This window comes from Diorhabda sublineata, chromosome 11, assembly GCF_026230105.1.
Source record: "Diorhabda sublineata isolate icDioSubl1.1 chromosome 11, icDioSubl1.1, whole genome shotgun sequence".
NCBI classification, from domain to species: domain Eukaryota; kingdom Metazoa; phylum Arthropoda; class Insecta; order Coleoptera; family Chrysomelidae; genus Diorhabda; species Diorhabda sublineata.
The window spans coordinates 13,619,817-13,636,288 of NC_079484.1; the positions used below are offsets into that span (position 1 = coordinate 13,619,817).

At 31.4% G+C, this 16,472-nt stretch overlaps 1 protein-coding gene across 1 annotated transcript; it reads left to right on the forward strand.

Moving 5' to 3' along the window:
- Positions 1-10,427: 10,427 nt before the first annotated feature.
- On the forward strand, positions 10,428-11,465 carry LOC130450457 (uncharacterized). The gene has a single exon (XM_056788836.1). It carries the CDS (start codon positions 10,428-10,430, stop codon positions 11,463-11,465), a length of 1,038 nt encoding a protein of 345 aa, XP_056644814.1.
- Positions 11,466-16,472: the final 5,007 nt, after the last annotated feature.

Sequence of the window (16,472 nt, forward strand, 5' to 3'; positions counted from 1 at the left end):
AATGACTCTAAGAGCGGCCGCCGAAATGTTTAGCGTTCCAAAATCTACGTTATATAATCATGTTAAAGGCATTAAATGCACTCAACGATATGGTGGGCAAACAGCTTTAAGTGAAGAACAGGAGAAGAATTTTCTCTTACAAATTATTGACATAAGAAAACTAGTGAAGCATTATTTAGATAGACAAGGAACAACTGTTTCTATTTTTAAAAATAATCTACCTGGAGTGGAATGGGCCAAACTTTTTTTACAACGGCATGCTGAATTGAATGTGAGATTGGCCAGTAATATCAAAAGAGCTCGAGCCGAAGTGACGTCAGAAGTCGTTAATGCATACTATGATGAACTGCAAGTAGCACTGGAAAATGTCCCTTGTAAACAAATAGTTAACTACGAGACAAATTTATCAGACGACCCTGGAAAGATCAGGGTTGTCACAAAAAGAGGAAGTAAACACTGTGACATTGTAATGGATAGTTCCAAAACCAGTGTGTCTGTTATGGTAGCTGGATCTGCTTCCGGGAAAATTCTTCCGCCATATATTGTTTACAAAGCTCAGCATTTGTACCCTACATGGATCGAAAATCGTCCTCCCGGTGCAGTGTACAATCGCAGCAAAAGTGGCTGGTTCGACCAGTTTTGTTTTGAAGACTGGTTCCTAAAAGTGGCTTTACCGTATTTGTCAAAAAAGTTTTAATCGGTGACAACCTGTCTAGTCATATATCGTCATATGTCATAAAAAAGTGCAGAGAAAATGATATTCATTTTATATTAATACCACTGAATTCAACTCACATGTGCCAGCCACTTGATGTTGCGTTCCTCAGACCACTAAAAGGCGAGTGGAGAGCTGTTTTACGACGTTGGAAATCATCCAATAGAGGAGTTTTTCAAAAAAGCGATTTTCCGCGTTTATTACACGAGACTTTTGAAAAACTGGGCTTACGGTCAAAGGACAATATTACAGCGGGATTCGCATCGGCTGGAATATATCCACTGGATAGAGAGAGGGTGTTAAAAAAACTCCCCGACTACAAAAGTGACACTGGTAATGACACTGATGCTTGGTCTCAAAGTTTTGTCGATTTAATAAAAGAAAATCTAACACCTCCACCAAACAAAACCAAAAAACCAAGAGGTAAAAGACTAAATATATTGCCAGGACGAAGTGTAACTTTACCTAGAGACAGTGACGGAGAAGATGAAATAGAATCAGGAGAACTGAACCGGATTGAAAAAGAAAATTCTTCAGAAGATGAAAATATTAATGAAAGTAGCAACAATGACGAGACTGATAACGAAAACGATTGTGATATACAACCAAATACGCTTACTGAACCTTCCATTCCTAGTCCCACAACATGTTTCAGTAGGTACTGAAGTAAATTTTTTGATGTAGAACTATCAATTGTTCCAAAAATCCCATTTCATTACTATGATAATAATTTTATATAATTTTTATAATTGGTAATTTCATTACATAATTGATTATAATATTGATATAACATATTTTCATTGAAATAATTATAGGTGAAAAAGGTACATTTTGAGGATTCTGAAATAAGATTTACATTAGAATATAATTCCTTTTTTAGAAACTAGATTAGATGATATATATTTCCATATTGAAATTGATTTTTTCCTCACCATGTCATCTTTAATATGTTGTGTAAAATTGATAATAACTTATAAAAAAAACGTTTTACAATTATAGTCAGTTATCAACTTTTAAAAATATCAATTAATATTATACTCCAATAGTTAAATGTCATATTCAATTAACACAATAATATTACTAATATACAGAAAAAAATCATTTCTAAAATAATAAACATTGAGGCTTAACATTTGTGTAACATATTAAATTATGTTTCATGACAATGTTTTGTTAAAGTTCTAAACCTCTGTTAGATACAGTTTTGACTTTTCTGTATGTATATTTATGTTTCTAATGGGTCTCTTCTGTTCAAAAATTAGTTTTTTCGATAATTTTCTAAAGATAAACATTTGCGTTTTACCTTATATTTTGATAGACTTAACATTAATCGAAACGTCAATTTTCATCTATTTTCCAAAAATTATTTAAAAAAAAAACTAATTTTGAAAGATGAGAGAGGAAAGTTATTTATAATGATAATTATGAAATTTCAAACTGTTTGTCATAATTTTTCATTTTCATTCAATGTTCCAATCATTACCAAACAAGGTTAAATTCACAGAACCAAAAAATTCATAATTTTTCTCTACTTCTATAATATGTGAACTCTAATTATTCTCCTTATATAACATAAATTCTTAAATATTCCTAACATACAGCATATGAATCATGAATTGATAAACCAGTACTTCAATATATAAACAAAAATTATTCAGTCCAATCGATTCCCTCTTTCATCAATTTTTATTTGTCTATGTAACTGTTTATTTGAAAAGTTGTCATTCTTTATTTGTGTTAGTGTGGTTATTTTGGTTAGTTATTGCTCTGTTATTGAAATATTTAGTTTTTGTGTAAGAAATTTTGGTGAGTTTTCTCGAAATCTTTCCTTTTATCACTGTACTCATTAATAATTTATGAACATTCAATTTAATTTATTGATATACTTTATCTTATTTTCAACCGTAATTCATATACGCCGCCATCTTGTTTTTTCTATTTTATTATCAATCTTATATTGAAATTTTCTGATTATATCAATATATTACGTTAGAAAAATGTTTCATTTTGGTATCCTACCATAATTTCTACGATATATTACAGTTCTTATCTAATACATACCTCTATATCTTTTTTTTTCAGTTCACCTAAAGCCGCGTTTACACCGGAGTTAATAACACGAGTTTTTAACAAAAAGTTATTAACTTAGCTGAATCGCCAAAAAATTTCTCTTAACAAAAGTTAATAACTCGTGTTTTCAACAGAAAATTCCATGTTATTAACAAGATTTATGTTATCCATCCAGAGTCGGTAAAGATCAAAGGAAATGTGTTATGTTTTAAACAAATGTTAATAACAAAAGTTAATGGCCTCTTTTAGCGCGTTAACTTTTGTTAACAACAGGCTCCTCTCTTCCCCGCAACCCCCTTGCCCAGCATCCTGCTACACAGAGTGCGCCAGTGGCCCCTCAACAAATTACAGCAGCAGACGAAACATGTGGAGACAGAGAGGTTAGTTTGTGTGTTTTGCTGTTTTGTTGACGTGAAGTATTTTTGTTTATTTTAATGATGGAAAGTGAATGGAATCAGGAGCAAGTGATCAATTTGATAGATCTGTATCGAGAGCGCCCAGTGTTGTGGGACCCAAGCAATGCTGACTTCAAAGACAGAAACTTAAAAAACTGTGCTTGGACAGAAATTAGCCAAGCTCTACGCATGACGAAGTTGAAGTTAAGAACAAGATGACAAAAGTGATAGGACAATTTCAACGAGAGAGCAAGAAACAAAAAAGTGGGTCTGGAACCAACGCAAAAGTAAAGTGGTTTGGTTACGAACATCTATTGTTTTTGAGGGACAAAACCGTGCCCAGACCAATGAGTGAAGTGGGCTTGGAGAGAAACGAGGTTAGTAAAATAACACAAATAATTATCTTATAAGAAATATATATAATTCAAAGCTACTTTTTATACAACAAGACACACTTTTCTGTACATTTTGACTATATGCATTGTAATATTGTTAAATAGATGTAAAAACTATAAGAATTGTTTCATAAAAATGTATTATAATTAACGTTAACGTATTGATTTCCACTTATGGTAGTGAGTGACATATGCCCCATGGCCTTTTAGTACGTCTTTTGCCAAGTCACTGAACCCTCAGGGCTGTTAAGATACGCACAAAATTCATTCCTTACTAGTTTTGCGATGTCAGATGGTTTTTTCGGTATTTTCTTTAATCTAAGTAGATTTTCTGATGGCAAACCAACAATTCGCCACTTTCCAGGAATTAGTTGTCCTGTTGAAGGGTCCTCTCGATCAAACGTGCCTGAAGGGGTATATGCTCCGTTTGACGACTTGCTTCGTCTGAGGAAGTTGTGTAGATGGATACAAACCAACACAACCTTTTGTGCACGATCAGGTTCGAGCAACAAAGGTTTTCTTAGTACCCTGAACACGACTGATATAATTCCGAACGCATTTTCCACCACTCTTCTACACCGACAGTGTCGATAGTTAAATACCCGTTTTTCACTACCTTTCTCATGCAGCCCAGGATATGTTTTCATAATGGTTGGTTTTAACGTATGGGACGGGTAGGGTTCTTCCCGGTAAAGGGGTGGCGTTAGGTAGATTGATTGTATTGCTTTCCAAGAACTCGTTCAACGCACTGTTTGCAAACACTCCACCGTCCGACAATCGTCCTTGACATCCAACAGACACGTAGGAGAAGCAATAATTAGCATCGACCAAAGCTAGCAGGACTATACTGAAGAATCCTTTGTAGTTAAAGTAATCACTTCCTGTATGTATTGGAGCTTGGAGCATTACATGCTTGCCGTCCATGGCGCCAACGCAGTGAGAAAAGTTCCAGAGTCGGAGATATTCTTTTGCATGGTGTAGCCATTCCTCAGGCGTGGATGGTACCTGAAAAAGACAATATTAAAAAAATTTATTTATTAATATATTATATTAAAATAATTTATTTTTTCAGCGCGAAGATGAAGAAGATGACAATCGGGAAACAGAAGATGAGGAAACAGAAATCACCCCAGCTCCGCCTCCACAAGTTGGCGCCGCACAAGCCCTAGCAGCTAAGCATGCTATGGCACCACCCCAAGCTCCGAAAGCAGCCCAACCAAAAAGACGGAAAACAAACCAAATGATGGCTAAGGAGGCATATGGTGTTATGAATCGGCTTGAGAAGAAGATCGTAGAAAGAGATCACTGTGAGGTAGGAATATTGACGTTATAGTTATAAAATAGTCCCTTTTTTACAGGTATTCGGGGAGAACGTAGCTTGCCAGCTTCGTCAAATAAAAGACCGTCGTTTGCAAATGGTTGCGAAACATCAAATAAATCAAGTTTTGTTTGAAATTGGTATGTCTGAGTTCCAACCGTCGGATGCAACTTCTAGCCCTGGAAGTTTGCTAGAAGCAACAAACAGCCCCACGCCAAGTATGAATTCATCCGTGAGCCCGCATGACGCGGACCCTGAAAGTACTCAGCTCCATGCAACGAACATTTTCACTACAAGCGATTTCTGTAACATGCTTAACTTTACCCAACTGTAACTAATTGATTGTAACGTTTCTTTCTATTTAAATACATTTTTTACATGTAATTATGAATGTTGTACACTTTTTTTATGTTAACCTAAATATAAAATAACAATGATTTTGGGTTGTTTAATGCAATTAAGTAGTACCATATAGTACTCATTATCAGCAAATTAGCAAGTTATTAGTAAGTGCACATTGCGACACCTATAGGTGAGTAGACTAACTAGGTCGATAAAAAAGTTTCCGCGTTATTCATAACATATTCATAACATTATTCATAATGACGGTTTTGAAAATTATGTTTTTGCATGTTTCAAACTATTATGCAAAACGACAGTTTTATGCATTATGCAAAGTGACAGTACTTTCATTTTCATATTCTGGTATGTAATTACTTACCTTCACATTTTCTTTGAAGCAATCAATCAAACCATCTAGTACTTGTGGAACCATCAATGAAATTGTAGATTTTGATATTTTAAATAAATATAAACTTGAAAACGAGTCCCCTGTAGATAAAAACCGCAAAGTGACCGCAAGTCTTTCTTTCTACACAGTCCTTGCTCTGAGGGACGGTTTCACCCAGTATCTCCTACGTCTCCTTTGAGCAGCGGAAGCCAAAACAACGCACGCAGCTGCAGCGAAAACCACGTCATCCTCTCGCACCATTGTCTCACCTAGAACTGCTGGCTGTGCATTAGAGTTGATAATGGCGGAGTTTTTAACTTTTGTTGATAACAAAACTAGCAGCCAAAAGAAAATGTTATTAACATATGTTAATGACTTTTGTTATTAACATATGTTAATAACAAAAATGTTAAGAACTTGTGTTATTAACTCCGGTGTAAACGCGGCTTAACTTTTATACCTAAGATAAACTTCATTATTGATTGAAAATTATTAGTATTCTTGTACCTATAAATAATTTATTAGCAACTATTAGATATTAAATATATTTCAACTGTTTAACATTTTTTTAATTTTCATTTTACTTTGCTTTGTAATTGTACTGACAATCTTTTATGATTCTTATTATTATTAATTTTACTACATAATTGATTAAACTATTGATATAACACATTTTCATTGAAATAATTAATTTTTTTAGTGATAAAGTTCATTCCAAAGATTCTAGTATAAGATTTATCGTGTAATATTATTTGTTTTTTAGAATCTTGATTGAATGATATATTGATATATTTTTTCCCATTGAAATTGATTTTTTCCTCACTGTTATATTTAATATGTTGTATAACATTAACTGTAACTTATAAAAAGAAAACCTTCTACGGTTATAACCAGTTATCCATTAATAATAATGTTAAATAAAATTTCAATACCTAATAATTTTATAATTGATTATCATATTCAATTGATACTACAATTTTATTAGTGATATTAAGAAAAGTTTTGCATGTTCTTATTTATAAAATTATCTCTCTGCCAAAGTCCGACACTCTCTATCATCAGTTTTTATTTTTCTATGTTACCGTTAATTTGACAAGTTATCATTCTTTTTGCTTGAACTCATTTTGTTATTTGTATAGTTGGAGTTTAGTAGGTATTTGATTTTAAAAAAAAATATTATTTGGCGAATTTTATTGAAATCATCATTATTTTTCCTCTATTTAGTGATAATTTTCAAAAATTTAATTCTATTTATTGGTCTACTTCCTCTTATTTATAACATTAATTCATATATATTATAAGCCGCCATTTTACTGTCTCTATATCATTTTCAATTCAATTTTCTATCCCATGCTAAAATTCTTACATTATATCAATAAATCTACTACCTTTTCAATCTCCATTTTTGTTTCCTTCAATTTTTTTCGTAAATTTGAAAAATATATTTTTTGCATTGCTTTCCAATTATCCATTATCCATGCATCTAATTGAAAAAATTATTTAACGGTGTTTCAATTGATAATTCAACATTGAATCTCAATTTTTCTAAGACTTAAAACTGTATTGAATTTTGATTTACGATTAATACACGAAAAGAGAATTTTTAGAAATGATTCATATTCATAAAATCGAAAAAGCTATAATTGATGAAAGAGACCCAAATAATATAAGTAAAATTTATAGCTCTATTTTGTAAATTTAATAAAATTACTAATAATTTAATTGATTGAGTACTGCTCCATATTTGATATGTTAGAACTAAAGAAAAATTAGTTTTTCTTATTAGAACATATTCTATTTTGATTTTATTCTTATTATGATGTTTATGATTGAGATGGTCTATTGATTAATATAAATACGCAAATTTTCAGTGTCAATATCATATTTTGATAAATACTGAAAGAGAAGTCGAAACGTCAAATAATATCTTGATAGATGTTCATTAGCAACTCATGTCTATCATGTAAGACACAATATGAATTAAAAATCTGGGAAAAGTTTTAACAACTAAAAGAAAACTACAAAAAACGTCTATTTTTAGAAACAGTGTATATTGCCTAAAATGATTAATGTCTTAATAAGAAAACTGATTCAAATAAACTTAATGTAATTTATGCATATCTTTTAGATTTAGAAAAAACAAATTTTATAAAAATCCAACGCTATTAACAACCAATTAACCTCACCTAACATTTAAATTTCAATTTCACTCATATCGACCTAACCTATAAAATCAAATGTCATTCATATTCTAACCAATAAATATTCGGCTATATTCATAACGACCTAACCTATTGAAATTTAATGTTATCCATAAATTAATCAATCAATATTGAACATCATTCACTACAACTTCTTCTTATCTAACCAATTAAAAATTAATAAAAATTCCTGTAGTAACCAGAATCAATATTTCAATTAATAAATATTTCTATCAACATCAATTTGAATATTGAGTTTTGGAACTTATGAATTTAAAATTTTCACAAAAATTAATACAATTTAAAACCACCGAAAATCTTAATAAAGTGAGTGAAAAATTTTATTATTTTCATTCTTTTGTAAATATTTCTTTTATTGTATTTGAACATAATTTCATTCCCAAATTATAAATACATACTGGTTAGTATTCGAAAGCTCGGGAAATATATTCAAGTTAATCCAATTTAGTGTTTCATTGCCACCTTTCCAATAAGAAATAATACAACTTGAAACCGCCGAATTTCAACTAATTATTTACCAGTCAATGAATAATATATTATATATATTGTTATGGTATGAATATATCCAAAATAAATTATTAAATAATAATAAGATATAAATAAAGCAATAAGTTCAGTTCTGTTATTCGGTTATTTAGAGCAGTTTATCACAATAAAATGAATAACATTCTTTATATTAAGTTTTGGCCAACACTATATTCTAAATTATTATTTAATTTTGACAAATCCTGTATAATCAAAGAATTTAATCCATAAATTGACAGATAAAAACAGGAGCACCAACTTCAAAATTTTGTGTGACATACCAACATAAATTTTAAGGTTATAAATGATAAAATATAAAAATTTTGACAACTGCAATGATAATATTAATAACATAGGAATGAAATAAATACAACAAAGAAATTATAGAATAATATTATTTGAATAAAGTCACAATAATTTAAAAATTTAGAAATGACAATTTAGTAACTAACTTTTAAAATAAATATCATTGGTTAAAAGAAAAAAAAAAGTTTGTTAAAAAAAAAAAAGAATGAAGAAAAAAATCAACAACCAGAGAAAATTCTTTTTTGGCAAGAGAAAAGAGAGAAAAATAATTTTAATTGAAATTTAAAAAAAATTAAAATCTTGATAAAAAAGGCATAAAATATTCAAAGGATTGATAATTAATAATTGTATAAGTGTAGTAATAAGAAATTAGTGAAAACAATTAAATAAAGTGAAATAAGTGAGAATACTCACAAAGGGACAATTTCCAAGATAAAGAAGTTGTGAAAAGGAAAAGAACAGGAGTGGAACTACAGCGGAGTATCTGTTTATTCTGCAAGGCCGTAACAATTTCCAATTAAAAAAAAAAAAAATTAAAAATACAACATAACAAACACTTAAGGTACTGTTCTATTAAGTTTAAGTATTTCCTTTAGTATATAATATTTGAGTTCATATTTCCATATAATTTAGTTTTATGAGTGTAATTATGAGTATGAATGAATGAATGAATGTTTGTAAAATAAAATAATTGTAATAGCTAGTTAAGAAATTGTATATTTTGAATATTTTATTCATTATAAAGAACAGACCCGGTCTTAAAACTATTATAATCTGACCTTATAACCATAACAATTTATCGCAATAAAATTTTTTAATTTGACCTCACAATATAATACCCTGAGAATAAAAAAAAATAATAATAACATAATAAAATAAAGAAATTCAAATAATTATTAATGGCGCCCAAATTAAAATCTGATTTTATTTAAAATAAAATTTATAAAAATAAACATCAACACACTATTATCATACCATAACAATATATATAATATTATACTAGGAATTATGAAATTAATTATTATTCTTTTTCGAATATACAAAAAATATATTACTTTTCCCATTTTACAGATTTCAAGAAATTATAAAAATAATCATAAATTATTAGTAAGTATAAATCTATTTTTTAAGAATGCCATTGAAAAAAAAATTATGTTCACAAAACTTCAATTACATTAAAAGAAGTAGTAGAAGAATTCAAAATCAAAATCGCTATCTTACTGTATCTTTGGTCCGATTTTATACTGATCTGGCAAATAATACTATGACTTCTCGATTTCCTTTGACTGAACGTTCGATACGTTCTCAAAGAAGTTCAATAAGTCGTACCTCCATGTCAGTCAGTAACTTGCAAATTTCCATACAACCGGAATTGTCCGACAATAAACTGATGCCACCTCCTGTTTCTATTCCCGTTCGACAATCATCTCAGCAAAGACAAAGACGTCGCAGACACGCTGTTGTACCGTTACGAATGACTCATCGTATTGCAATGACTCAAACAACCAACAATTAGAGCAACTCGGTGAGAATCCATTTCATATGGGTCCGCTAAATGAAATTTGTCCTCACTGTGATGCTCTATTTTTTGTTGGTGAGAAGAAAAATCGCAAAAACGTCCGTTTGAGTTGTTGCAAGGTCGGGGCCTACACTCTCCGAATTTGAGTCAATGGCCAAGGGCAATAAAAAATTTGTACTCTACTTCGGCAGAGTTTAGACAAGAAATTCGTTCGATCAACAGTTTGTTTGCGATGGCTTCTTTTAAAACCAGTCAGCCTAGTGTTGATTTTCGAGGGGAACAAGGACATTGTTGCTTTAGTATTTGCGGACAAATTTATCATATGCTCGGTGGGATACCGAAATCTCAAGATCTTAGGAATCCCACTTTGAATCACTACTATTTTCTCGATAGCGAAGAGGCGCTCGAACATCGTAACGAATTTTTACAATCTAGAATGTCTCCGGCTACCTTGAGAATAGTAGAAGAATCATTACGGGCATGTGATAAATATATGCAAGCTTATAAAACCGTCGGAGAAAGGGTGCGCGAAGAACGTCGGCGACGACAATTGGATAAAGACGGTGATTCCGAGCGTAGATTAATCGTGGGTATCGTTGCCAAAGGAAACATCAATAATCAACGTCGAAATTATAATTTGCCCGAAAGCCGCAGCGAAATAGCTGCAGTCTTTCAAGGGGACGAGCCTCCCTTCCAAGTGGATCTAATTTTGTATCCACATAACCCTTCTGCATCTCAGCCTCATATGAGGCATCACGAATTAAAAAATCTCTCTCCATTGGCAGATCCGATGGTTTACCCACTGTTATTTCCCAAAGGAGATAATGGTTATTCTCAAGATTTAGTCTATTCTGACAGAAGACTAAATCGAAATAACAAAACCAAAAGCATTACATTCGGCGAATTTTACACGTACCGTACACAAATTCGTGAAGGTTTTCCTACCTTACAATGCGGAGGAAAATTGTATCAACAATATATTGTTGATGCATGGTGTAAGATAGAATCTAGTAGATTATGGTATTTGCGACAAAACCAAGAAAAATTTCGAGTCGCCCATGAAACAGTTTTGCGTCGTATAAATATCAATCGCCAAGAACGCAATTTAGCGCAAATCGGCAAATCGATAGTTATATTACCATCAATATTTCAGGGTGGCGAACGGAATCGTCAAAGGCAATATCTGGATGCTATGACGGTCATCGCCCGTCACGGTAAACCGGATCTGTTCATAACGATGACGTGTATCCTCGGTGGCCCAAAGTTATAGATAATCTTGGTCCGCATCAAAAATGGGAGAAAAGACCGGATCTGGTCTGTAGAGTATTCCACGCAAAATTGCTGGAATTGATGGACGACCTAAAGCAAAAACAAATATTTGGTGTCGTTAAAAACTACCACTACGTCATCGAATTTCAAAAACGAGGCTTACCTCATGCCCACATAGTTTTAACTATGCAAACCGATGACAAAGTGTTGGACGTCGAAACCGTCGATGCTATTGTACAAGCGTATATACCAGATAAAAATACGCAACGCATCTTATATAGCCTTGTCAGAGATTTCCACGTCCATGCGCCTTGCGGACAATTAAATATGTTCGCCAATGTAAAAAATTTTTTCCCAAACCCTATAGAACCCATACTTCCCTACACATCGGTGATAATAAGAGACCAGAATACAAACGTCCCGACGATGGTCGGACGATATATGTAGATGCTAATCGTTGTCGGGTAACAAATAGAATTGCTTAGCTTGTGTTTATAAAATTCACGATTGTAATAAAAAAACATCAGTCTTGTAATTGAAGTTGTTGATAGAATTTACGGTTCCAGTTAATTAAAAGTTAAGTGGCGCAGTCAGTAGGATAGTCAATCGAAAGTTAAAGCATATAACATTCAGTTCGTTTCTACGATTTGTTGACTATTCGAATAAGTAAATTTAAATTATTGGAACTCTTAGTTGGGCGAACTGAGTAACTCGACTAGAAGATCTGTGTTGTGCCAGAAACCGGAAGAATCAAGAGGATATTGGTTGTTCCTGTGCAGTCCGAGCCAATGGAAAGGATCTTCATTCTATCTATGTCATATAGATAGAAGAAATATTAATTCTTTACTTGACACATCTGACGATTCTGATTCAAATTCTGATTCAATTAACTCAAATTCAGGATCAAACTCTGTTAATACTAAAATAAAATTTAACTTAGCATCACCAAAACTTTTTTCTACGAAAAATTTTAATAAAATTGCTACTCCACAATTGCCTATTGTAAAAAAAGTGTATCTTGATATGATAACCGAATTTGATGGAAACAATGCATTACTTCCTAGGTGTATAGAAATTTCAGAGAAATTAGTAAGTTTTATAATACTGTGTATGTAGGGGATTTTCAAAACGAATATTTGATGTCCAGCATCTTAGCAAAAATAAAAGGTGAAGCAGCCATAAACATTTCTTCTTGTACGATAAGAACTTGGGAAAATCTAAAAGATGCACTTCTTAATACTTACGCTGACAAAAGAGATATTTACACTTTAAATATAGAACTTTCAGAAATGAAACAAGGTAATGAAACGCCTTTCGAATTTTATAATAGAATTCAAAATTTATTAAATCCTCAAATTTCTTATCTCATGACACATTCTAATGTTAGTGAACATTTAATTTTGGGTAATTACTTTAAAAATTTGGCTCTCAGAGTATTGCTACGCGGTTTAAAAGAACCTTTAGGCACATGCGTATGAAAAATCCAGAAAATTTGAATGTACTTACAAATGATTTTCAAGTTTATATGACCAAGAATAATCATCCGGAAAATGTTTTTTCATCCTTGAATACGAAAAATAATTCATATAAAAATAAAACCACTTTCCAAAATAATGTGGCATGAAGGCAGCCACCTCTTAGGCAAAATTCTATGCAGAATTATCAAAATACTAATCGAAATTCCGCATCAAACCCGCAAAATCATCCATCCACTCCTTCTAATAGGAATAATACAAACCTTTCTAATAATGGTCGAAACGTCTTTAAACCCAACCAGAACCAAAGATTTCCTAACCCAACTCCAATGAGTATGTCTACAATAAATACATCTAGACCCCAACCTCAAAATTATCAAAATGGATTCCAACACAATCCGAATCAACCTAGAAATTTTATCTCGGAAGAACTCCATAATATAGACGATTCTGATTGCACTAATGAGAAATCCGATAATTTTTTAGAGTCACCAGCCTCCAAACCAAATCAAACATTATCGAATTGTTAAACTTAAATAATTCAGAAAGCGTGTTACCCTATATAATTTTTCCAGAACAAAATCTTAGAGTTTTAATTGATACTGGTAGCACAAGATCCTTTGTGACACCAGCAGTTGCTGAGAAATATTTCAAAAAATGTCAAAAAACCTTCCATGTAAAATCTGCCTTTGGTAGCAGTCAACAAAATTTCTGCACACTCATTCCAATCTATAAAATGTTTAATTATAGGCAACCGCTCAACTTAGAATATTGCGTTTTCAAATTTCACGATCATTTGGATTGTTTGTTAGGATTGGATAATTTAAATACCTAATTAAAATACTTAATGCAATTATCGATTTAAATAATAATTTGATTATGACTCCTTATAGTCAAATTAAATTGAATTACTTTGACATTAAAACTGGATCCACGAATTGTATAGTAGTGCCTCCACGTTGTGAACAAGTAATTAAATTAAATATTGAAAATGTAAAAAATGGTAATGTTATTATACCATATACACGAATTGGGGAATTAGAAATCCCGGAATGTTTAAAAAAAGTTGAAAATAATATAGCTTTATGTACAATTTTAAATCCTTCAGAATCCAACTTTCGAGTAGATTTAAGCCCTTCTATTAGTGTTGAGACATTCGATGAATACGAAGAAACCCTCAACTCACATTTTAATGAAATTTATTGTGAAAATGTTAAATTTGATGTTCCGAAAGTTAGAACTGAACATATGAATTCCGAAGAGAAACAATCTGTATTAAAATTAATTGAAGAATATAGTGATATTTTTCATGTTGAAGGAAATCAGCTCACCTTCACAAGTAAAATAAAACATCACATTAAAACTTCTAATGAAATACCTGTTTATTCAAAATCATACAGGTACCCTGAGATTCACCGAACGGAAATTCAAAATCAAATACGGAAAATGTTAAGTGATAATATTATTAGACCATCCAATTCTCCATGATCTAGCAACATTTGGACTATCGAAAACTGAATGAGATCACAATTGGAGATCGATATCCATTGCCAGATATTACAACGTTACTAGATAAGATTGGACGTTGTCAATATTTTACAACATTAGATCTCGCTTCTGGTTTCCATCAGATCGAAATTGCTCAGGAGGATATTCCGAAAACAGCCTTTAATATAGAAAATGGGCACTATGAATATGTGCGCATGCCCATAGGTCTGAAAGGAGCTCATGCAACCTTTCAAAGGGTCATGGTCAATATCCTAATGGGTATACAGGACGAAAAATGTTTGGTGTACCTTGATGATATAATTGTGTTCAGTACCATTTTACAAGAACACATCACAAATTTAAAAGAAGTATTCAATAGATTAAGAGATTCTAATTTTAAATTACAAATTGATAAATGCGAATTCTTGCGAAAAGAAGTAGCATGTCTGGGACATATTGTCACGCCAGAAGGTGTAAAACCGAACCCAGATAAAATTTTAGCAATTCAAAAATTTCCAATAGCAAAAAATTCAAAACAATTAAAATGTTTCCTTGGACTTCTAGGGTATTACCGAAAATTTATAAAATATTTTTCAAAATTAACTAAACCATTAACTATTAGTCTGAAAAAAAATGCATTTATCAATGTAAATGATACAGATTACGTCGAATGCTTTGAAATGTGTAAAAATCTGTTGATGAATGAACCAATACTTCAATATCCAGATTTTACAAAACCCTTTAATCTTACCACAGACGCCAGCAATTATGCTTTAGGTGCTGTTCTAAGCCAAGGAAAAATAGGCTCTGATTTACCTGTGGCTTACGCCAGCAGAACCCTAAATGATTCATAATGCAACTATTCTGTAATCGAGAAAGAACTTCTTGCCATAGTTTGGGCAACCAAATACTTCCGCCCCTATCTTTTTGGCAGAAAATTTACAATAGTTAACGATCATAAACCACTCCAGTGGTTATTCTCACTTAAAGATATAAGTTCAAAACTTGTTAGATGGAGCTTGAAACTTGAGGAATATGATTATGATATCGTATACAAAAAGGGTGCTTTAAATACCAATAGCGATTGTTTATCCAGAATTCAAATAAATATCAATGAAACTAAATTACAAGAACCTCAATGTTCTAAAAAATTATTAGTTTATATGGATAAATTTAATAAAAAACTCTCATCAACTCCCGACGACAATGTATCGTTAATAGTTGAAACAGATAATGAAAGTAATAATAATGAGAATGACGACGAAGATATAACTGTTCATACAAATGAGGAAAATCCTGTAATTGGTATACCAATTTCAGATTCAGCGATAAATGTTGATAAAAACCAATTAATATTTTCAGAAGTAAATTTCGAACCAGCCGTACCTACTATTATGAAACTGTATGAAAATAAACAAAGAATTGTTGTGCAATTATCTAAAAACAATTTTGAACAAGATGACATTAATTTCGTGAAAGAATACATAGTACAAAAAACTAAATATTTTATTTATTTCGAAGACACAATTTATGAAAAATTCCGCGTCGTTCTACAAAATCACTTTCAAGAATTACCACGAAGGTAAGACTAATCATAGAGGACTAGATGAAACTGGAAATCAATTAAAAGCTTTGAATTACTGGCCAAATCAAAGAGCATCTATACAAACTTATATAAACGAATGTGAAGTTTGCCAGTTAAGCAAATATGATAGAAAACCAATAAAACCATTTTTAAATGTTACCCCCACAGCTACTAAACCTTTTCAAATTTTGCATTTAGATACGATAACCTTAGAAAATAGTAAATTTCTTATGATAATAGATTCATTTTCCAAATATGGTCAAATGTATGAATTAAAATCTAGACAAGGAATGGAGGTAGCTCATAGTCTAATTAAATATTATACACACCACTGTATACCAGAACAAATAATTTCGGACAATGGAACTGAGTTAAAAAATTCTGTTGTAAAAGAACTATTAGAAACGCATAAAATTAAAATTCATTTCATAAGTTCCTAATATCCAGAATCGAATGGAAT

Coding starts and splice junctions, on each gene's coding strand:
- LOC130450457 (XM_056788836.1), top strand. CDS start 10,428: ATGGCTTCTTTTAAAACCAGTCAGCCTAGTGTTGATTTTCGAGGGGAA.